The sequence below is a fragment of the Gigantopelta aegis genome, chromosome 4, assembly GCF_016097555.1.
Source record: "Gigantopelta aegis isolate Gae_Host chromosome 4, Gae_host_genome, whole genome shotgun sequence".
NCBI classification, from domain to species: Eukaryota; Metazoa; Mollusca; class Gastropoda; order Neomphalida; family Peltospiridae; genus Gigantopelta; species Gigantopelta aegis.
Window position 1 is genome coordinate 98,449,211 of NC_054702.1, and position 23,958 is coordinate 98,473,168.

Here is a 23,958-nt window from a genome sequence, read left to right on the forward strand (position 1 = left end):
TATTTTTTTTTTTTTAATGCTTGTAATTTATCCCTCTGACACTAGAAATTCAGACTTGACCCCATTCAAACAGTATCTTGATTCAACTACCCAGATATCATCAGTATGTTGGTCCAATTTCGACATATCTGAAAAAAGAGGGATGCAGCGTGGACAGCGTTTTTACACTACACGTAAAGTTTCTATTGAGACCTTATCGGTTTTCTATTGACACTATACTGCCCCCTCAGAGAAAGGAAACAACCCTAAATATTGAATATTCTGTAATAGTAAAAAAAAAGTGGCGTGATGATTCTGATGAAGGCTCCTGGCTACAACGTTCTGATGAAATATATATTTTAAGTTGGTTACGCTATGTGTGCCCCTAAACGGTCATCTGTATCGGTTTAAGTGTACACCATCATTTAGTCCTCAGAGCATTTCAGTGCTAATATTGCCTGAGAATACATTACGTGGATAATCGCATGATATTACAAGGATTAAGTGAGTACGTACCACGTTTTGAACCTATGGCCAGATGTTTTGAGTTATTCACCCACAAGCCACAGCACTGTCTTATTTTGCTCTTATGTACATATGTCCATGTGATCGTATACCACAATTATAAATACTGTTACTTAGTAATAACAAGGGATGGGAGGGTCGGGACCCAACCCAGTGGTAAAACGCTAAGCCTGATTCGCGACCAGTCTAGGATCGATCCCCGACGGTGGACTTATTGGGCTATTTCTCATTCCAGCCTGTGCATCACAACTAGTATCTCAAAGGTCATCGTATGTGCTATCCTGTATATGGGATGGTACATATAAAAGATTCCTTATTACCAATGAAACAAAATTGTGTGGGTTTCCTCTCTAAGACTATACGTCAAAATTACCGAATGTTTGACATCCAATAGCCCATGATTAATAAATTGATGTGCTCTAGTAATGTCGTTAAACAAAACAAGCTTTTAGTAATAACATTAATATTTTTTTTAGTAATATCATTCACAAATAATGTCCACAGACTGCATGGGTTATGTAAATACTACAAAGGTCAACCCAGTTATAATAGCCAACGAAAATTTTGAACCCCACCCCACCCCCACCCCGCCGCCAAAAAAATAAAAATAAATAAATAATCAAAGACCCTGCATTCAAAACATACAGAGATTTTTGTAAAATGGAAATAAGTCAACTTCGTGCATTTTAGATGATGAATTGTATATAAAACCTGTCGGGGTTTGGGTTTGTTTTCATGCAAATGTAAAGAAAACAAGGATTGAATAGGAATTAAACGTAACATTTGCAAAAAACTTAGGGTCTAAACAAATGAAAGGACAATATTATACAGTATGGTATCGTATTTCTAGAGTTTTCTCTCTAGCTGATAATTTTTACGTTCTCAAGTAGTTATCTATCTCTTTAATATCATATCTTAAAAAACGTCTTGTCAATGATCTTGATATAATGAACAAACTAGTAAATGCGACATCCTCATATATATGGAAGCAGTAAGATTAGATTACGTCAAAGTTTTGATGTCCTTTCTAATTTTCAGGTGATGCTCCGTTAAAAAACGGAAGAAATTACAAGACATCAAACCAATATGTCTGCGCCCATGTTGGCATGTAAGCTGTGTAAAAATAAAGACATTGTCACACGTTTTCGATTACGTTTACAAAAACAGCTTTGTAGAAAAGCTCACTCAAAGCCATGGAACAGTGCAGAACATAGTGGCAAAGTAGAAGCGGATGTTGGCAATCGGTAATTGTCGTTTGTCATTCAGTGTTGGGCCTACTGTCAAAGTTTAATTTTTTAATTTGTGTTTTGTTAATTTTAATTTTAATTTTTTTTAATGAGCCACTGCTCTGTGTAGTAATGCAGTCAAAAATAAAAAAAAGGAAAAAAGTTATGATTATTGTGTGATATTTTTTAATATGAGACGAACACATTTTTATTTTTGTTTAAAATGTAATTGGTTATTAAATTATTCTAAATTTATCCTGTCGTGTTTCTCGCTAACATGTCATATCACCCTTATTACCAGTTCGCCTGAGTTATTTTGTCCAGGGTCAATTCATATGAGTAAACCAGGTTGTTTCACACCTCTTTAGGGTCATTTCGCCCTAGTGTTTTTGTTTGTTAATAAATCAACAGTTGACTTGTACATTCTTAAAGTAATAATCTACAGTTAGAAAATAGTTTGAATTAAAATAAAAGGTGTCACATGTATGTTACACTAACGTGAATAATTTTGCTTTGGACATTAAAGTACATTGTAACATTCTGATTTGTTTACAGACCTTTTCGAATCAGCACAGGGAAACTTGCTAGATTTGCAGATGGAGCTGCAGTGGCTGAGGTGAAAGTTTTCTCTTTTTAGATAACTAATATTATACTGTGTACTGGCAGGGCTAGCTCTGGGTGATGTGAACATTTATCCAAATTATCTTTAAAAACAAAAAATGCAAACCTATACTAGCTATTTTGCAACAAAATATTAATAATTATACACATTTTTTCCCCCTTTAATTAAAATAAAATTTGCCAATGGTTCTTAAAATTCAGAATTGGTGAAGTTGGCGAGTGGCAGTGTTAGCCCTGACTAGTACAACTTAAACTTATAAAGTGTCCTGAAACTTCAATCATTTAAACTGTATTACTTGAGGTTCTTGTTTTCAAAGCACAATGCAGGTGATCTGGAAGGTACAGTAGTTGAAACTGATGCTAAAATGTGGAAAAATAAATGGTTGTAGAAATTGAGCAAATAAAATCTTGGTGACAGCTTGCAGTAATTTTTGCAAATTGGTTAAACACAGGAATCAAGTTTAGCTGTATATATATGATGCTAAATCACTATCCTCACTTAATGCTAAATCTCTGTTCTTACTTAATGTTAAATCACGGACTTGATGCCGAATCAGTCCTGACTTGATGCTAAATCACCGTCCTGACTTGATGCCATATCGCTGTCCTGACTTGATGTTAAGTCACTGTCCTGGGTTCATGCTAAATCACTGTCCTGACTTGATGCTAAATCACTTTTCTGACTTGATGCTAGCACTGGTCAGGAAAGTGATGCATATTTTTGCAATAAACAACAGGAATGTTGGCTTAAATTCCGAATATGACTCCTCTTTGGGAATAAAGATTTTTTACCCAAATTTATTCATCAATATTGGGCTTAAAAACAAAAAGTGAAATTTTGATGTTAAAACATGTAAGTACTCGAATCGGAAAGTGTTGGATATAATGTTGACATTTGTGATATGAACATGGATTATCAGGGGAAAGCAGTTTCCTGAATATAAAATTTAAGGTCTTACAGTCTACTAGGATTTTTGTTTTTACTTTATTCATCATATCCATTGTTTTATATATTTTATCTATTGTTTTATATATTTCAGCATGGAGATACTTCGGTTCTTGTCACTGCTGTTAGTCGGTCACGACAGTCGACAAGTTCATTCTTGCCACTCACAGTAAGATTTGAAATTTCATTAAATGTGCTTCATGTACACATTTTGTATTCATATTTAGTGAATTAGAGTGAAGAACCACATACATATGCATATAAATTTATGAATTTAGAAATATTAGTGTTTCTTCAAAAATTATGAGATTCTGAGTTTTGACTATATTCATAATACAAAATGTTAAACAGAGAATAACTAGTTAATGACGTAGGATATTGTCTTTATCCTGTGAAAGTAAGAATAAGAAATTCTGCAAAACTTTCTGATTGGAATTTTGCATTCAGCCTGACCAGGATAAAGCCAATATTTTACGTCATTAACTAGTTATTATTTTTATTTCGCAATCCATCAAAAATCAAAAGACAAAAATTATTATTTCTTTTATTTCGCCTATGTTGTACAATAATCTATAAGTCAAATGAACAAGTTTGTAATTTATTTATTAATGTTTGTAATGTGACATAGCATTTATTACTTTGCTTTAATCGGTCATCGTAATCAGCCAGTAGAAGCAATGTTTGCAGGACAAATTATATTATTTGTCTTTGTCTCTAGATTGACTACCGACAAAAGGCGGCAGCTGCAGGGAGAATTCCGACAAACTATCTGCGACGTGAACTCGGTCCGTCAGAGAAGGAGATCCTTACAAGCAGACTGATAGGTACAATCACATCTGTTGTCGACAGGCTTTCACAAATTACCAGAATTTGTATTACTGTTATTTGACATTTGTACCCAGTGTTTGACAAATGTTTGAGAAAGTCACTAGCCCTCACAGAAGCTTTGGCTAGTGCCCTATTTATTATTGCAATACAATGATAATTTCCACTAGCCCAGACAAGAAATCACTAGCCAGGATGAGGGCTAGTAGATTTGTCAAACACTGTTGTACCTATCTTCTGTGAATTATGCAGGTTCTACTCTTGTTGAATAGCTTTGATATAGTAAACATCTTGTTATAATCATGAAGTATTTATCTAGTAGAATTCTGTAGTTTTACTTGTGTATATTTTATCTGTGTTCATACTGTATTATAAACAGTTATTTTTTGTTGCAGACAGATCACTACGACCATTATTTCCTTCGGGATATTTGTGTGAAACACAGGTGAGCCGGAAGACTAGTTAATATATTCAATATTATAAGAGTTTTTTTTACTGTTGTCAATGATAGTTTTTCATGGATTCTATCATCTGTGGTTGGTGGAAATATATACGGTTTTGTTGTTACAAATACTATTTTAGAGGTTGGCCATAAATATTACAAGGAACATTTGATTGAGAAAATAAGGGTGGGTACCAGGTATGTTGTTTCATTGATAAGATTAATTGTACTTCATGTACTGTTTTTTCCTCTCCCTACCAGTGGTACATCAAATGTCATGATGTGTACTTTCCTGTCTATGGGGCAGTGCATGTAAAATATATCTTACTTCTTTTTGGAAGGCACAGCCAATATGACAGGAATAGATTTCTTCTAGCCATCTCTTGACCACTTATAAAATTATTGATATTTTTGGCACTGATAAGGCATAGTTTAAAAAGTGCTGAGTGTTATACAATAAGCAAATAATTTCTTTTCCTGAAAAATACCTATATATTTAACTAATGGTTTCAATTGTTTATATATTTGTTTGTTGTTGTTGGGTTTTGTTTGTGGTGTGGGTTGTGATGTTCACTATTTGAACTCATTTATGAATTTTGTGAAAATGTTTTTCAGCTGATGTGTAACCTGCTAGCAGTGGATGGAGTCAATGACCCTGATATAATCAGTATCAATGCAGGTATCGTTTGTTTTGGGTATCGGGTTCAATACATACTGGAGTTCATTAATGGAATGCAAACCTTGCCCACTGGACTGAATTAACTAGTTTTTGCAGAGGGCTTAGATAAATCTGTCTGACACTAAGGCTAGATGATTTGTACTTACAGTGTTCTTGTTGCTCCATTTAAGCGGGCTGGCCCGCTCTGCTATTGCATTTTGCCACCCTACTTTCACGTTCTGCCGCCCTCCTTTATTTTTCTGTGCCCCTCTTTATTTTCCCGCACCCAACTATATTTTATAGCACCTATAGCACACTTTGTTCTACACATAAAAAAAATAACGATCAGTCTGCACACTGGACATCAAAGGAAACAAGTCGCGTTGTGTGTACGAAATAACAACTGATGAAAAATTTACGACAGTTACCATAACATATTTAACATTATTTTTAATAGCCTCTGTTTTGTCCCATACCTGTATCCATTTGTATGTTTAATACACACAATAAAAGTTATGTTTTATTTGAGCAATGAAAAGATTTTATTTTTTATGGATTCAGCAATCTCCCAATTGAACCCACACACACACACACACTTATTTGGGTGCCAAATTTGTCACGTGATCAGAATGGTCATTCTGTCTTTTGTTTCCACTAACTATCATCTGATATTTTGTCCTCAGTTGCAGATATAATTGGTTGTAACTCATTTCTATCATTCTGTTTATTCAGCAATTCTTTTTAAAACATGAACTTTTCATTTTGTTTATCATTAAAATCATTTATCTTGGGTGCCAAGTAATATATACACTGTCTTTACAAAAACGAAACTACTTTTTATCAGCTGGCGATAATATGTTATCACGCGATCGATTCATTCGATGAATATGGAAATAACAAGAAATGTATCTGACATGACTTGACAAACATCTTTATTGTTTTTCGTATATCTTGAAATCTGTCTTAAAATAATAATATTAAAACTTTGATCGATTCAGCAAAACCAGAATTGCCCGTGAATGTCAGACCAACATCATCTTCGGTTCAATTAAAAGACGAGTCTGCTTGTATTTCGTATAAACTTTTTTGTAGGTAAAATAAGGAATATGTCTTTCCACAAAGTCAACCTACACACAACAATATGGTAACCAAGCCCCCCCCCCCCCTTTCTTTTTGCTTTTCGTTTTTTTTTTGTGTGTGTGTTTTTTTTAAGAATGTGGTGCCGCACAGACGCCCTCCTTTAATTTTCACCTACAAGAACATTGATTTATATGCATACTATTTTGGGATTACTTTTCAGTCGAGATAACTTGATTTATTAGTGAAGTTTCCTATTCGTGTTGTATTATTTCTATTTTTATAAAAAAAACTATGTTAAGGAATTGAACTTTATGGTGAAGTTGTTACTTTTTTTAGCAAGTTTTTAAATGAGTTTGTAGGTGCAGTGTTTACAGTAGATCAAGAATGAAAGATTGCTTTTAGTTTAGAAATGTTTTGATTTTATAATTAAGTGGGTAAGAAAGAGAACTGATCAATGTGGCATTAATCTTGAGAAAATGTATACGTGAAAGGGAGGAAACTCATACATGTATCTAGATTTTCTTTGCTATCTAAATTTTCACACTGGGTGTTACTTGTACGTTTATCATGCACAATGTATGCTTTGTCACTTATCTAAAGAATGCAAGTCTCAATAGGTAATTATTGCATTGTATTTAGTCTTGTGATATGTGGGTGAATGGTTTTCGAAGAGTACAGTTTGAACTTTTGAATTGTACTTTACTAAAAATATTTGTTTACTTATGTTGTCATTTGACTAACCATGCTTTCTTTTTTTGTCTTTTTTAGCATCAGCTGCTCTTGCTGTGTCAGATATTCCATGGAATGGGCCTGTAGGTACGTGTGTCATTTGGAATGTTATAGTGTCCTTAGTCATCAATGTGATAGGGTTTTCTTTTTAGGATAGTACGTAGCCCAGTGGTAAAGCGCTCGATTGATGCGAGGTTGGTTTGTGACGATACCCGTCGGTGGACCCATTGGGCTATTTCTTGTTCCAGCCAATGCACCACGACTGGTATATCAAAGGCTGTGGTATGTGCTGTCCTGTCTGTGGGATGGTACATATAAAAGGTTCCTTGCTACTGATGGAAAAATGTAGCAGGTTTCCTCTCTAAGATTATATGTCAAAATTACCATATGTTTGACATCCAATAGCCAATGATTAATAAATCAGTGCGCTCTAGTGGTGTCATTAAACAAAACAAACTTTTTGTGTTTTTTGGTGTGATATATGTAATATTAATTTTTATCCTCCAACCACTGTTTCTACTGACAGAATATGATGACACTTAAAGCAAAGTCATATCTGTATAGTAGCAGGATATGACTTTTGACATGCACATATAGCTATATTATAAAATCACTCATTTGACCTCAAGGTTATCGTACAATGTAGCCGAAATATCAGAAATAATAGCTTTTCCCCTTAATGTTTATGGTGTGCAGGATAAAGATAATAACTAGTTAATAACATAGGATATCGGCTTTATCCTGTTCAGACCAAATGAGAAATTCCACTCGGCAGAGCCTTGCAGAATTTCCCATTCTTACCTTCACAGGATAAATATAGAATACTAAACGAGCTTGCCTATCATACCATTTTTATGAAATGAGTGAACACTGTTCACGAGTTTCATAAAAATGGTATGACAGGCAAGCTAGTTCAGTATTCTATTTATTACAAACCAACTGCAAACAAGCTGCAACACAGAAGTAAGTAGATGTCGAGACCTACTACACGTTATTTATCTACGAATGGGGTCAGCAAGTGCTCACATCACGCCAATATTACTAGTTAGATACTGAGTGATTGTTATGACATGAGCAATATCTTACACTGGTGTGTAATAAAGCTGATATCCTACGTCATTAACTAGTTAATCTCTGTATATCATTATTCCTGGTGGTGAGAGATAAGAACTCTTTTTGATCAAATAAATGTGTTAAAAAAATAATAATAATAAATTCTGCCCCAGAGAAAACACCTAAATTTAGTTTAATATTTGACATAATGTAGAAAAACGTTTTGTTTATCCACACTAATCAGGTGAAAGAAATCAATAGAATAAATCTATACTGAACACCAAAGTAACTTGAATGTTTAATAAACATTCTTAATAAAATTTAATTCTCTGAATAGACTGACAAATATGGTTTAAAATGTTAAAATGTTCACAAGATATTATTAATTTCAATACACACAAAGATTAAGACTAAATGATTTAAATTTAAAAAAAGATAACTAAATTAAAATGTTTTTAGTTCAGTATACTTAACATGTTTTATTATTTATATTGGTGGATTGTTTGAAGGAGCGGTGCGAGTTGGCATGGTTGACAACGAGGTTGTGATAAACCCGACACGGAAACAGATGGCCAGTAGCGTCCTGAATCTCATTGTGGCGGCCACAGACAGAAACAAGATCAGTATGTCAACACTTTTTAGTAAACATAGCTAGCACATTAAATACTCGGTTAAACTAGTAAATATAACATTGGATGGACTGTAGTGAGTCCAATGATGGGTTTGATCCTGTGTTGCATCAAACTGTTATATTAAATACTCAGCTGAAATAAATATATCATTGGATGGAAGGAGAATACTGTAGTGAGTCCAATGATGGGATAGATTCTGCATGGCATCAAACTGTTACTTTAAATACTCTGCTAAAATAAATATAGCATTGGATGGAAGAAGAATACAGTAGTGGGTCCAACGATGGGTTTGATCCTGTGTTGCATCAAATTTCAATTGAGTTTTATTATTGAGAATACAAATAGAGAATTGGTGAGACATTTGAATTTCAAAAGAATTAGTGACCTATAGAAGTTCTTTATAGTTTAATTTTAATACCAGAAAGACAGAAAGAAAGAATGGATACTTGTTTAATGACATCTCAGTATGTTTTATTTTTCAGCTGTTTGATGTCATCACATACAATTATTTCAATACTTGGGTTGGGATCTAGCTCAGTTGGTAGAGCACATGCCATAGGTGTTGGATATAAGGATTAATCTCCCTCAGTGGATACTTCCCCCCCCCCCACCCCACCCCAATCAGTGCACCACAACTGATATATCAAAGGTCATGATATGTGACTTTCTATGAGTGCACAGAGGGACGGTTTTCAGGGGTCGAAACCCTTGTGCTCTAGCAATTTTTTATTTAAAAAAAGAAATATTTGGTGAGTGAACATGACTCGACCCCCACACACACACACAATATACTTTGTTTACAATAAGCGATAATTAAGAAATCGATGTCATTAAATAAAACACCTTTTTACCTAGACACTATTGTGTAAGAAAAAGACTCGCTGTCATCATCTTTCTCTCACTGCTACCCTTACTAAAAAGAAACAAATTAATCTTTTATGTGCACTTTCCCATAATAACTGCACAGTGACAAAGGAACATTTTTCATTAGTCCATATCAATATTTGATATTATCCAGTTATAACTGCAAATTTTACCACTTACTCTCCAGTTATGCTTGAAGCGAGTGCCGAAAACGTTCTCCAACAAGACTTCATGAAGGCAATCAAACAGGGCGTCAAGGAGAGCCAGTCATTGGTACATCAGATACAGGATCTGCAGAAGCAGCACGGTGTGCCGAAACGAGAGTTTGAGACAGCCAGTGTCGTCATGGAGGAAATCCTTGATGCTGTTAAAAGGTGGGAATATTTTTACTTGTAGTCATCAATAATTGGCAGTTAAAAAATAACTGGGTTTCTGCAAGTTTTAAACTTTAATAAATAATTTAGCAAAATTGTCTTCTCACCCAAAACTAGCCATACTAAATGTAAATCAGTCAGCAGAGCAGTCATTTGAGGTGCCTGGGTAGAATTGAACCTCCTTGGCAGTACCATTCTCTAATTGTTGAGGGGGGTGGTGTGGTGTTCTGTTACAACCAGTGCCCAAGACTGTTATATAAAAGGCTGTGGTATGTGCTGTCCTGTTTACGAGGAAGTGCATAAAAGATCTCTTCTAATGGAAAAATATATGAGATTTCCTCTGAAGACTACATGTGAGAATGACCAAATGTTTGACATCCAGTAGCCGATGATAATCAATGTGTTCTAGTGGATTCATTAAACAACAATTTTATAGTAATATTTTGGATAACACAAGTGTGGTCACAAAGGAAGTTTTCAATACGTGCATGCCGTATCCAACAATTTACAGATTAATATTAGTTTATGATTAGGCAAGTGAATTCAGAGGTGCTGCCTCAGTAATTTTTAAAAAGCTCTTCTGTTTGATTTTAGCTTGGCTGAGACGAGATTAAAAGAAATATTTTATGATGATTCTCATGATAAGGTGAGTATGCGATCCCTACAATTGCTCATGGCAATCGGCACTTTTTTACCTTGGAAAATATTCAATTATTTTTCATCAGCATGTTTTTGTTTTTGCTGTGGATATTTTATTAATTGCAGGTGTTGTCACTGTGTCTTGATTTCAACATTCTTTTACAATTTGAGGACCATTTTGGTTTACAAATTATATGCATTTTTTTTATCAAACTATAACTAAAATTATCACATATTTTAGAATTACAAAATACAGTGAAAAAACCTAGCACAGTTGAGTATTTTAAATCAAACGATGAAACAACATTTAGTGAAATGGTGAACTTATTAAAACATGATTTGTATTTTAAAATTAGACATTTCTGTGATAAAACAACACATTTATAAGAACGAATCTGATTGGATGGCTACTAAATTCTGAGGTGGTAATCTACATCCCCAAACTGGAAAACACAGTATAATTATTCCCTAATTTACCTCTGTTTTACATTTCAGATATCTCGTGACACAGCCGTTCAGAATGTCAGAACTGACATTTTACAGAATTTAAGTGGTAAATATGTAACAGGCAATTTTACTAAATCTCCCTCCACAGTGATTTGAATTTTCTCAACCCCTAGCCTGCTAGACATCACTTACCTGAATGTTTGCACATTTACCCATGTTCTGTCTTTCTAAATATGACTTTCACTTTAACCATTCTTTGGGATGACCTACTGGGGTTTTCACATTCCAGAACATTTCATTTTATAAGCCATTTGTTTGGTTCCAACCTAGACACAATGTTTTCCAAGATACGTTTCTTTTTACTCTTAGTATTTTCTTCTTGTAGTTCTTGTAAATGACCTGTCCACATACTACTGTGGGGATTTGAAGCAGGGACTTCCAGCATGATCCATATAAATCATAGTTAATCTTAACAACTTTTTGGATTGTTTAATTGAAAATCTAACTAACATTAATGATTTTTCATAATTATTGGTCTTTGGTTTGATTTGGATTTTTTTGTCATAAAGTAGGTTTAGAGTTTAAATTTTTCTTACCAATGGTTAGAAATGAGTAATTTTTCATGATAAGATATTCCAATAACACACATGTGAATCTTATCAATTTAAAGATATATATAACTGGCTTCTTTTAGTTGATGATCTGGTCACAACAGCCGTATCATCCAATGAAAAACAATATGACTGAAATTGATAGCATTGTGACATATAAGTTAACCTGAAACTGATTACACAGTGATGCATAAGTTACTGTTAAATCTGGTTTTTGAGTACATATATAAAAAATGGAATACTTCATTTGTGTCCATTAGATATCTTTTTTATCTTACAACTCGTTTAAAAAAATATCAAATGCGCTTTCATGCGTTGGATGCATTTTAAAACAGTTTGTTTAATTTTTGTTTTTAGAAAACTACCCGGACAAATCTCAAGTTATTAATGAAGCTTTTAGTTTTGTTACCAAAGAAATCTTCAGAAATCTCATTTTAGATGAGGACAGAAGGTAATTAAAGAATGTTTTTAGTCATTTTAGTTTGCATTATTTAAGACATTAATAAAATATCTTCATATAAGTTTTTATTTTAAGATACAGTAAAGTACAATTATAATGAACATGCTTAGGACGAACTACTGCATAGAACTAAACTGATCATAAAGTCCTGTTTCATCTCCCTATAAATAACTAACTATGCAAATGTGTACAACGAACTACTGCTATAATGAAGTAACTGACATGGTCCCCTTCCTGTTCGTAAGAATACTTTACATTTACCATATTTCTCTCTTCTTCTTTTTTCTCTTCTTTTTTTTTACCAAATGAAATTTAAAATTAACCAGTAATTTTGTATTAAATTATAATGCAATGTGAACAGTGAAATTTATTATTTATGCCCCAATTACCAAGGTATTAAACAGTCTGTGATTTTAATTAGGACATGATTAAATAAATGCCTTATTAACTGTTATTTAAATTTTTTGTATTGCTATCACGTTTTGCCTCACATTATGGTTTGATTGTTTGAGGGTTTGGGGTTTTTTTTCAAATTCCAATCACTGAAACATTAATTGTGTGATATTTTGTTTTCATAGGTGTGATGGTCGGGGCTTGTATCAGCTAAGAGACATCTCCTGTAGTGTAGATCTCTTTAAACCTCTTCATGGTTCAGCTCTCTTCCAAAGAGGACAGACACAGGTACGAAAAAATATCATAAACACAAATAATGTCATCTGAGAAACATGCAACATGTTTTCATGTATTAAATAATACCATGTATGCTAATATTGAAGAGTATAATTAGATGAGTACAGGTGCCTCTTGACAATCCCAGAAGTGGTCGGACTAAGCTGACATAAAAAGCAGATTAGAAATGGCAATCTTGGTACATATCAAAAATGAAACGTCCCACTAGAACATCAAGTGGGACTTAACACTTCGACATCACACGATGACATCATTAATTTGCACACTACAACCTTGCAAGAACGTCAGCCAAACAAGTTGAGTGATATAAATTAAGATTGATTATGGGTAATAAATAGGATATTAAACTCTACCATTTCATATTATGTTTATGTCCCTCATGAAATAATTTTCATTGTCACTCACTAAAGCTTGTGACAAATGAAAATTATTTCACTCGGGACATAAACATGATCTAGGAACTAGAAGCTTGTTTAATATCCTATAAGTATGTGGCACAGGTGGCCATAAGAGACAAACTGGGATATGGAGGTGGATAGTAAAACAAGTTTAAAGATATGAGATGCCAGATTGAAAAACAATGAGTCGGAAACTGTAATAATAATAAAGATTGATGTTTGATTATGCCAACACAGCATGTATAAATTGTACTTTAAATCTTTGATATTGTAATAAAATACTGATACTGTAAAACAAATTAACGTGTATTTTTAGCTTTTTGCCTCACCTTTATGAAGTAAAAATGCAAGATATAGGTATTACTTTTCCAAAGGTGGCAGAGGCGATGACATGAACTTTAGTGTTAAAGTTAAACAATAAAGTCATGTTTAGATTAGTTTCTCACAAACTATTTGTCCTATTTCATTGAAACTTGGCTTATAGTTGCACCTATGGATGTTCACCACAGAGCACCACAAAAAGCTTGTGTTAGGTGAGACATTTAATTCCATGGAATTATTGTTAAATTAGGGCCGGAGCCCAGTGGTAAAGCGCTTGCTTGATGCATGGTCGGTTTAGGATCGATCCCCGTCACTGGCCCCATTAGGCTATTTCTTGTTCCAGCCAGTGCTCCACAACTGGTGTAATAAAGGCCAACGGTGCATATAAAAGATCCCTTGCTGCTAATCAAAAAGAGTAGCCCATGAAGTGGCGAAAGCGAGTTTTCTCTCTCTATATTTGTCTGACGCCATATAACCGTAAATAAAATGTGTTGAGTGTATTGTTAAGTAAAACATTTCCTTCCTTCCTTCTTGTTAAATTATGTAGTCTAAGATGAAATTTGTTTGTTTTTATTATCACCTTGACAAAACATGTGGATTCGTATTTTTAACAGGTGCTGTGTACGGTGACCTTTGATAGTATTGAGTCAGCCATGAAGTTGGACCCAATGTCTGTGATAACAGGGTGGGTATGTTCAGTTTACTGGGCCGAATTTCATTTGAGTTATAATATATAATACCAATTGTAATTATATTTCTAATTGTATCTGTGGTCAGAAACACACATACATTGATGACACCAATTTTAGTGTACATGTTTTAGTAAAAAGCAACAGATAACATTTTAATAGATGTCTGAATTTAAAAAAAAATGTTTTTAGAATATGATGCAAGTTACAAATATTGGCATTGCATAGTATAATATTTGTGTATTCATTCCATTTAGTCCCCCACCAGTCTTTGTCACTCTGTCTGGCCATCTGTTACAATGCCTTAAGATATTAAGCTGAAATTTTGTGTGTAGCTTTCTCATGTACATTACAGATCAAATTTCATTTTCATGGCCACTTACCCATTTTTGACAGAGTTATGGCCCTTGAACGTAGAAGATACGGAAATGTCTTGGGCCAGGCAGTGGACATGTTTAGCAGTACTCTCAGAATGCTTGTTTTCATATTAATTGATTTGAGAATGGGTTTTTTGTTCCAGATCTATGAAAGAGAAGAACTTTATGTTGCATTATGAGGTAAGATTTAGGTACAAATATATAATATTGTTGACTTAATTTTCACACACTTCATTTTAATCAAATATTTTAGAATGTGAATGAATTATTAAATGTTTCTGGAAGCTGTTATGAAAATTAACAATATATGAATAAAGTCATGTCTGTTGAAATCAAACATTGAAACAAAGACAAGTTATTAATTTTATTCTTTTGGTGATGAAAACTATTGCTGCTGCCTTCATGTAATATGTTTTGGAATAGTTGTTAGTGAGGCCTTACACATTGCAATTTGGACTTTTACAAACTATTGCTTCATTTAGAATTGAGCTTTGAGACCAGGAATATCTGAATCAGATCTACATATATCATTATCAGTAACATCTGACAGATGTTCTAGGTAACATGTGGTTATTGCCCATTTTGGTAAAATTTGGTCAAATCATTCACACTGATGGTGACTTGCAGTGTTAGATGATACCTTGGCATAATGCTATGTAGTGTATGCATATCAGATGTATATCTAGATTGATTTATTCCGAATATTTATACATGTAATCTCAGTGATTTATTCTTGATATTTATATCATGAAGAATGTGATAACTTCATTCATGATACTTATGTTATTGTAACGTCTGTGCTTTATTTTAGTTTCCACCTTACGCTACAAATGAAACAGGCAGGCCTGGAGCTACAAACAGGAGAGAACTTGGTCACGGTAGGTGTACTGTACCTAGATCTAAAGTCTTTCTTTTCAATTTTGTAGGCTGTGTTTTCACCAGAATACAAAGCCTAATTATTACTTGTTTTTATGCAAATAATAGCTGAGAGAAAGACAAAGTTAATCTCCATGCTTATATGTAATTAATTTTCAAGCATATTGTCCTGGGCACAAACTCCGGCCTTCTGGGCTATCTGTCCATGAGAGGGTTAATGGTGGTGAGTGGCTAGTGAGAGAAATGTTGGTGTAGTAGTCTTAAAGCTGTGTAACTCACTGGGTGGGAACCATTACCAGGATAAGAACCTGGTACCTTCCAGCCTTGAAACTAATGGCTTAAACAAGACTCCATTGATGTCAGTTAACATGTATGCATGGTTTTTTATTATAGATATTAATACCAATTGAAGTATAAAATTAAAAAAACAAATAAAAAATCTGAAGGAAAAAACATGTTATCTTCTGTTTATGGTATCGGTTGTTTGACCTACTTACGGTCTTTATTTTAAAGTAATCTGATTTTATCGCTATATCTTGTTTTTAGGAATTCTTGCTGAGAAAGGTCTTCGTCCAATTATTCCCACCAGTTTTCCTTTCACAATACGACTGACTTCCGAAGTTCTAGAGTCAAATGGTAAATGTTTTTATATTTACATGTACGTCTTTCACCCATTTGTGGTGAAAATGTTTTTTAATTTTGGCACTACTTTTTAATATATCTTGACAATTAAAATGAAACAAACAAGTGTGCGATGGGATTACTATTTTTTTGGCTGCACTATATATTTCCAAGTAAATATTTGTTTAACAATTAGTCTCCTACTAAAATTAAGTTTACGTTGAAAATATGTCAACATTTAACTTTATGCCACTAAAATTACCTGCTGTATTATTGGTTGATGTTTGTACATTGTTTCTGTTTTTAGGATCTTCGTCAATGGCGTCTGTGTGTGCAGGCAGCCTCGCTCTGATGGACGCTGGCGTTCCTGTGAGTGACGCTGCAGCGGGCGTGGCTATAGGACTGGTGTCACGACCGGACCCAGACGATTCATCAGAAATACAGTACAAGCTCATGACAGATATACTGGTGTGTATTGTGGAGATATAAAATTTCAGGGCCGGGACGTAGTCCACTGGTAAAGTGCTCGCTTGATGCACGGTCGGTCTAGGATAGATCTCCGTCGGTGGACCCATTGGGCGACAGCGGGTTTCCTCTCTCAATATATATGTGTAGTTCTTGACCATATGTCCGATGCCATATAACCGTAAATAAACTGTTGAGTGTGTCGTTAAATAAAACATTTTCTTCCTTCCTTTACTGTAGTGCTTTTTTCTCAAACAATGTTCTTGTTCTTGTTATCTTCTATGAAAAGCTCACAAGAAACCTAGTTTGTAAAGTCTTCATATTTTTTCTTCACATTGTTTATCTTTGGTAGAGCAGGATCTAGCTCAGCTGGTTAGAGTGCTCGCCTCATACGTAAGTCAAATAATTGAATCCCATCGGTGGACCTATTCTCCGATCGTCAGTATTAATTAGTGTCGGGGGTGAGACGTAGCCCAGTTGTAAAGTGTCTGTGGGATGATGCATATAAAAGATCCCTTGCTGCTAATCGAAAAGAGTAGCCCATGAAGTGGCAACAGCGGGTTTCCTCCCTCAATATCTGTCTGGTCCTTAACCATATGTCCGATGCCATAAAGCCCTAAATAAAATGTGTTGAGTGCATCATTGAATAAACCATTAAAAAAAATTAATTAGTGTTTGTCTGTGTTACAGGGGATAGAAGACTACATGGGTGACATGGATTTCAAAATGGCAGGCACAAAGAAAGGAATCACAGCTCTACAGGTTAATTTAACACTTGACTAAGTGTATTTCATTCATTTATAAAACAGATTGGCAAATTGTTTTATTCTTCAAGTAATAAGGTCTCTTAGAATAATGCATGTCTTAAATGAATACTTATGGCTTGCACATTTGATTATTTTTTTATAATGATGATAGTTTTTCAGTGAACGTGAAAATCTTAGACAGTTGTCACAGCAAAACGTCCGGTTTTAAGGGTATCCAGTTTAGAGAATATATGTTCTGTAAAAAGGGATTGTAAAAGAACCTTTCAGTTTTGTTTGAATTCTGTATTACAGAGGGTCTAGTTATGAGGTGTTGCACTGTATTATGAATTTTACTGAACCAGAGATAGTTTTAACAACTCAGTTAGTGGTTAATTTTACTGAACCAATAATAAAATGTGATGTTAGTTGTAAAATTTGTTTCCAGGCTGATATTAAGTTGGAAGGATTGCCTCAGAGAGTTATAATGGAAGCTGTGAAACAAGCCTCAGGTACTATTCACTACTTTTTGTTTTATTTCATTTCAACTTTATATCCAATTACGGTTCAAGCACACTGTCCTGGACACACACACCTCAGCTATCTGGGCTGTCTGTCCAGGACAGTGGGTTAGTTGTTAGTGGTTAGTGAGAGAGAAGAGGGTGCAGTGGTCTTACACCTACCCACTGAGTTGTTAAAACTATCTCTGGATGACAGCCAGTATCGGGATGCAAACCCAGTACCTACCAGCCTTATGTTCCGATGGCTTAACCACTACACCATCTAGTCTTTGGTCCTATTTCAGTGGTGGTACCAGGTGGGTGGGGCATGGTACTAAAATGAATATTGTGCAGATATTGTGAATTCTTGCATGGCCATGATCCTTTTATTGGTAATCAAATTGCAAAGATATATATTGTTGTGATTCCTCACATATTTCCAATGATGTTGAAAGACCTTTCTGATAATATTTGTTCCCTACAGATGCCAAGAATGAAATACTGAAAATAATGAGTGAAGTGATAATGAACCCGAGAGACCAGATGAAAGACTGTGGACCTGTGTCAGGTGAGTAGAACTAACTACGTCATATAACATACAGATACACTTTCAGGTTGGTCATTAAGGTCTCACTCCATTGAAACCCATGTTAAATTGCCCAACTTCAAATGAAGATTGCCAATAGAACGGGTTCTCATTGGCACTAACAACATACACCATTGCGAACATATATTATATAAGCATTTATTTTTACTCCAAAATTGAGAACATTTCCGTCTGTTTTTTTACGATTGCATCTGGCTGTAGTACCGGTCCGAGCAGGTAGTTCATTAACCGATTCACTCCAGCTGTCTCTTGCACTATACACCCATATCCCAAAAGGTTAATGCACAATATTACAATATACAGCCAGAAGGCTTACCATTAAACATACATATTGTTTTAATTCTTCACCATTTCCTTGAAGTGAATATGTGAACCATAGCATGTGTCACAAATTAGGAACTATAGTGGACCGTGATGAATGAACTCTCACCTGGAACTGAACTGTGTAGTGAGACCTAAGAATAGCACATTAACACCTGCAATGTGCTTTGTGGAATTTCTGTAGGATGATGGGACGTAATGGAGATAACGTAGCAGGCTTCAGTCACTAACAAATTATCTCCCCTATTTCAAGAGGCCATGACCATGAACATTTTATGATTTTGTAAATTATAATATGTACACAGCGTACTTGTATACAACACTGTGTTGGGGTGGGGGGGGGGATTTGGGTGGAGGGGGTTCAGTATTATTTATGACATGTTTAATGTTTTGTAACATCAAGTTAGAAGATTACAGTATCATTATCTAGCATCATTAGGGCTATTTTTTCAGAAAATTAAAAATATATATATATCTAATGTAACCACTCATTTATTATTGGAGCTGCAGGAAAGAATTCTTTTTATATTATGTTAAAACCCTCTAGTAAAACCTCTACATTTTACTGCAATATGAGGGCAGGAAATGTTCATGAGACTGCCAGATTTCTGAAAACAATATGTTAAATAAGGTTGCCTATCTGCTGATTTATTTTTATTCTTTAATTTCATAACTTTGTTATAACTGTTATTTTTTTGTTTTCAGAAAAACTTGACATACCTATTGCAAAGCGTTCTCGTTTTCTTGGTGTTGGTGGTTACAATTTGAGAAAAATCACAGGTGAAACAGGTAAGAACATTTTGGTTCAAAACAGAGTTGTGTAATTATTTCTTTTCAGTGTAATAATGAGTTGTGTACTTATTTCCCAAAGCCAAGAGACCCAAATGTTAGTGATTAGAAAGCAGTTAATGCTAGTACTTTTATTTGGAGTATCATATAAATCCTGAAATAAAATTTATTTATCTTTGACATGTAAGAGATGCATTTTTCTGTTGCAGTTTTTCTTTTTTGTTTCAACTATATTGAAATTTTAAAAGCAAATTATTGTTACTAAATTTTATATGACAGTTTGTATACATATTTAATACTAATAGAAGTTTTGTATTTTGTTTTTCTAACTTTCCAACATTCCAGTCAGTATTGTCAATTTTTCTTTTCTTTTTTATTATTATTATACAGGTGTGAGAGTTACGCCAGTTGACGAAACAAGTTATGAGATCTTTGCTCCAAACCAACAAGCCATGGATGAAGCAAAAGAAATCATTGAAGAAATCCTCAGTACAGAGGTACGTAAATAAATAGACATTAAACACACCAGTCACATTGTTGTACCAGTATTTAAAAATGTTATTAATCAGAGCAGGACGTAGCCCAGTGGTAAAGTGCTCACTCGATGCGCTGCTAGCCTGGAATCGATCCCCGTCTGTGGGCCCATTGGGCTATTTCTCATTCCAGCCAGTGCACCACGACTGGCATATCAAAGGCCATGGTATGTACTACCCTGTCTGTGGGATGGTGCATATAAAAGATCCCTTGCTGTTAATCGAAAAGAGTAGCCCATGCAATGGTGACAGCGGATTTCCTCTCTCAATGTCTGACGCCATATAACCATAAATAAAATGTGTTGAGTGCATCGTTAAATAATAATAATATAATAATAATAAATTCTTTATTTAGTGAGGGTAACACAGTTAGCAAAAGCTAATCTTCCCTGAGGCCCTCAGGTACAAACAATACAGAATTACAATGCATACATTTATGAACAAATAGAAAATACAAATATTTCCTTCCTTATTAATCAATAACAGTTGTTTGAAGATGTTAATTATTAGCTACATGTATGGTTCAAGGGAACATGGATCTATCAATAGTCATCCACAGTCACATTGATTTATGAATCATCAGCTATTGGATGGCAAATATTTGGTAATTTTGACATGTAATCTTGGAGAGGAAACCCAGTACATATTTCCATTAATAGCAAGGGATCTTTTATGTGCATCATCCCACAGACAGGATAGCATATACCACGGCCATTGATATACCAGTCGTAGTGCACTGACTGGAATAAGAAAGTCCAATGGGCCCATTAATAGGTATTGATCTTGGACTGACTGCGCATCAGGTGAGTGCTCTACCACTGGGCTACATCCCGCCCCATGAAGCCATTGAGTTTAAGGCTAGTATGTGTTAGGGTCTTTACTGTTAACTCTGTCATTAACAAATATAACCCTCAAAGCCCAAGATGGTGTGCTTGAACTTTAATTGGATCTAGGTACAAGAATTAATGATGTGAATTGAATTAATTAATTATTTATCATAGCAACATTTTGTATTGACATTTTAGAAAGAACCTGAGCTTGAGTTTGGTGCTATATACACAGGAAGAATCGTGGAAATTCGGTAAGATTACTTACTTTCAAATTCTTATTGACATTAGCTTTAAAAATGTGGAGCTATTGAATTGGATTGGAAAATGTTGGGAGTTTGGTGCTATATACATTGAAGAATTTTGGAAATTTGGTTCATTACATTTAGTATCAAAATCTTATTGACATTAGCATTAAACATTTTGAATTGATTTGCAAATATTGGAATTTGATACTGTATACATAGGAAGAGTTGTGGAAATTCAGTAAGTTAAAATCTTCTTGACATAAGTTTAAATGTATGTAACTGAATTTGTTATGGTTTGAAGTGTTAATATTAATTATAATTACAAACTTCCTGCCGCTATATGATTTAGTCTATTCTGATTGGACGATATCAATTAAAAACTGATAAATCCTAAAAGATGACACCATTATATTAAATGGGACGACATTACGTAAAACAGGTCATGGAAAGGACGTTAGAAACTGATTTTTGTTTACTTTTAACTAAATAGAAGTGGTGCTTGTAATTATAAAAATTGTTTGTCATACTTTGTGAATTACAGTCGAACAGTCACAAATTTAGTATAAAATTGCTATACTATGCAATTTTATACAATTTGTGACTATTATACATCGATAAATTCACCAAACAAAAAAGACAAAAACAATTCTTATATAATGTAATGATTGGGATGTTGTATTAATGTTTTTATCAGCAAGTTTGTTTTGGGTTCTTTAAATATTTTTTTTAATGTATATATATATATATATATATATCTTTTTTTTTTTTCCAGTGATATTGGAGTAATGGTGCAACTTCATCCAAAACTACAACCAGTATTACTTCATAACTCTCAGCTTGATCAAAGAAAGGTGGGTGAAAATATTGATCAAAAATTAGAACTTTATTTTAAATTATTACTATCACTGCCATGTGTTTTAGCTAAAAAATTTACTGAGCACAACACTACACCATTGTCTTTGAGTAAATCTTACACATATGTGATCCCAACGTAAGACTGAACACAATGATTTGCCGACAGAATGGGTTTGACGTGCAGGCGACTCCGAATGATCTGTGTGTTTTCACATGGCTCCTGAATAGTTCATGCAGGGCTACCTCTGCCACTCACCAAATTCACCAGTTGCAAATTTTAAGAACAACTGGTGAATTTTATTTTAATTTTCAGGAAAAAGTTCATGTAATAATAGATATTTAATTAGAAAATAACTATGGTTTTTGCATTTTTCAAGATAATTTGGCAAATGTTTCTGCTCATTCTGTCATGTAATGTTGAAGCAGAAGTGACAAAGTGATTGCACAGATAATGTAACCTTATTTGTCAGCCTTCCAAACGTGAGGGTGCTCCTGACAATGGGCGATCACTGTTGACCCCGTTAGTTGGACATGTGTTTGTTGTATGCAGCCAAACACTCGCACTATTTCTGATACAGGCTATCTTGTTTGCAGTCTGCCCCTAATGCACTCTAGTAGTCTCAGGCATTCTCTAATTATTTTTTACACAGATGTTCTTGTTTTTCTGTGAGCTATGAATAATTTGCATACTCCCATATGAAAGTGGCAGTGATGCACTTGCATTTTATGTTTTTCACGACATTTACCATGCACATACATCATCTTGAAGGACTGAGTTTTGAGTGTGTCCCAATTAATGCCAACAAATTTGGACATCACAGAATTGACCACTTACTTCATTTTAACTAAAAGTTGATGTTTGTTTTGTTTAACAAGACCACTAGACCACATTGATTTATTAATTATAGGCTATTGGATGTCAAACATATATTTTAAATAAAATGTTATTGTAATAACATAATTGTTTTTTATGGGGGGGGGGGTTTAATATAGAAACTTAGAAAGATATTAAATTTGCCAAATTATTAATTTACCGGTAAACAAGCAATTGTAAATAATGTATACTTCCACAGTAAAAAAAACCTGTAATAGTTAAAATATATTTTACACTTTCTGATTAATATTTGTTTTCAATGTCTTTAGGATTACCACCAAACAACAATAAGATGGTAAGACAAAATGGAAAATAAAAGTTTGCACTAAACTGGAGATGGTCACTTACGGTCATACAATCTGTTTTTCGTGGTTTCAGGTTAGCCATGCCAGTGCCCTTGGATTGGCTGTTGGGCAGGAAATTAACGTGAAGTATTTTGGTCGTGACCCGCACAGTGGTCGGATGAGAATCTCTCGCAAAGTGCTGCAGTCTCCGGTGACAAAGATATACAGAAAAATAGAGGAGAAAAGTTGATGTATATATCGTTAAAAACAGACAAAATGGTTCTACAAAATGAAATATTTTCTGTGTTGGTTTTTACAGTGTTTGATAAGAATCGTATACTATATTTCATCATAGAGTGAAAATAACGCACAACTTGTGCTACAGAGACACGTGGAAATAAATCTTAATTCATGGGGTGTCATACTCTTTGAATTCAAGAATAGGAATATCATAACTGGAGCTAACTACTGTATTATTTTGTGAAATTTATCTTTTGGTGCAATTTTGTGAATGCAGCTATTGGTGCGTTTTGGTTTGTTGGTAAAAGTGAACTATAATCTTATAGTATAACGATTGTCAATGGGTAAGTAAAATTCTGCATCAATTTACTTGCTTTATGGCATTATCAGATCAGTCATTACTCAGATGCACCCTCCAAAAGCATTTCTTTTTAAACAGATAATTTCATGTTGTTTTAATACAGTGAATCTGCTTTACAATAGTTGGTGGATAACATTTGTAGTACAAATGTAACTTGACAAATCAGAATCCAGAAAGTGCTTTTATTAAACCATTGTATTACTTGAAGTAAATATTACTATGCTCAGT

At 34.1% G+C, this 23,958-nt stretch overlaps 1 protein-coding gene across 1 annotated transcript; it reads left to right on the plus strand.

Annotated features, from left to right (window-relative positions):
• Positions 1-1,580: 1,580 nt before the first annotated feature.
• On the plus strand, positions 1,581-23,956 carry LOC121371541 (polyribonucleotide nucleotidyltransferase 1, mitochondrial-like). Its single transcript, XM_041497512.1, has 26 exons — positions 1,581-1,748; positions 2,286-2,346; positions 3,392-3,466; positions 4,016-4,121; positions 4,518-4,567; positions 5,180-5,243; positions 7,071-7,118; positions 8,594-8,707; positions 9,768-9,954; positions 10,549-10,600; positions 11,089-11,146; positions 12,009-12,102; positions 12,690-12,792; positions 14,135-14,205; positions 14,730-14,766; positions 15,398-15,464; positions 16,009-16,098; positions 16,391-16,551; positions 17,239-17,310; positions 17,740-17,803; positions 18,276-18,359; positions 19,425-19,508; positions 19,899-20,005; positions 21,067-21,122; positions 21,889-21,967; positions 23,224-23,956. Exons 1-26 carry the CDS (start codon positions 1,591-1,593, stop codon positions 23,377-23,379), a joined length of 2,298 nt encoding a protein of 765 aa, XP_041353446.1. The 5' UTR covers positions 1,581-1,590; the 3' UTR covers positions 23,380-23,956.
• The last annotated feature ends 2 nt before the right edge of the window (positions 23,957-23,958 follow it).

What these genes read in the sequence shown, in the direction of transcription:
- LOC121371541 (XM_041497512.1), top strand. Translation starts at nt 1,591, where the DNA reads ATGTCTGCGCCCATGTTGGCATGTAAGCTGTGTAAAAATAAAGACATT. An exon ending in ATGGAGCTGCAGTGGCTGAG is followed by an intron (nt 2,347 to 3,391) that starts GTGAAAGTTTTC and finishes TATATATTTCAG; the next exon opens with CATGGAGATACTTCGGTTCT. An exon ending in ATGATGATTCTCATGATAAG is followed by an intron (nt 10,601 to 11,088) that starts GTGAGTATGCGA and finishes TTTACATTTCAG; the next exon opens with ATATCTCGTGACACAGCCGT.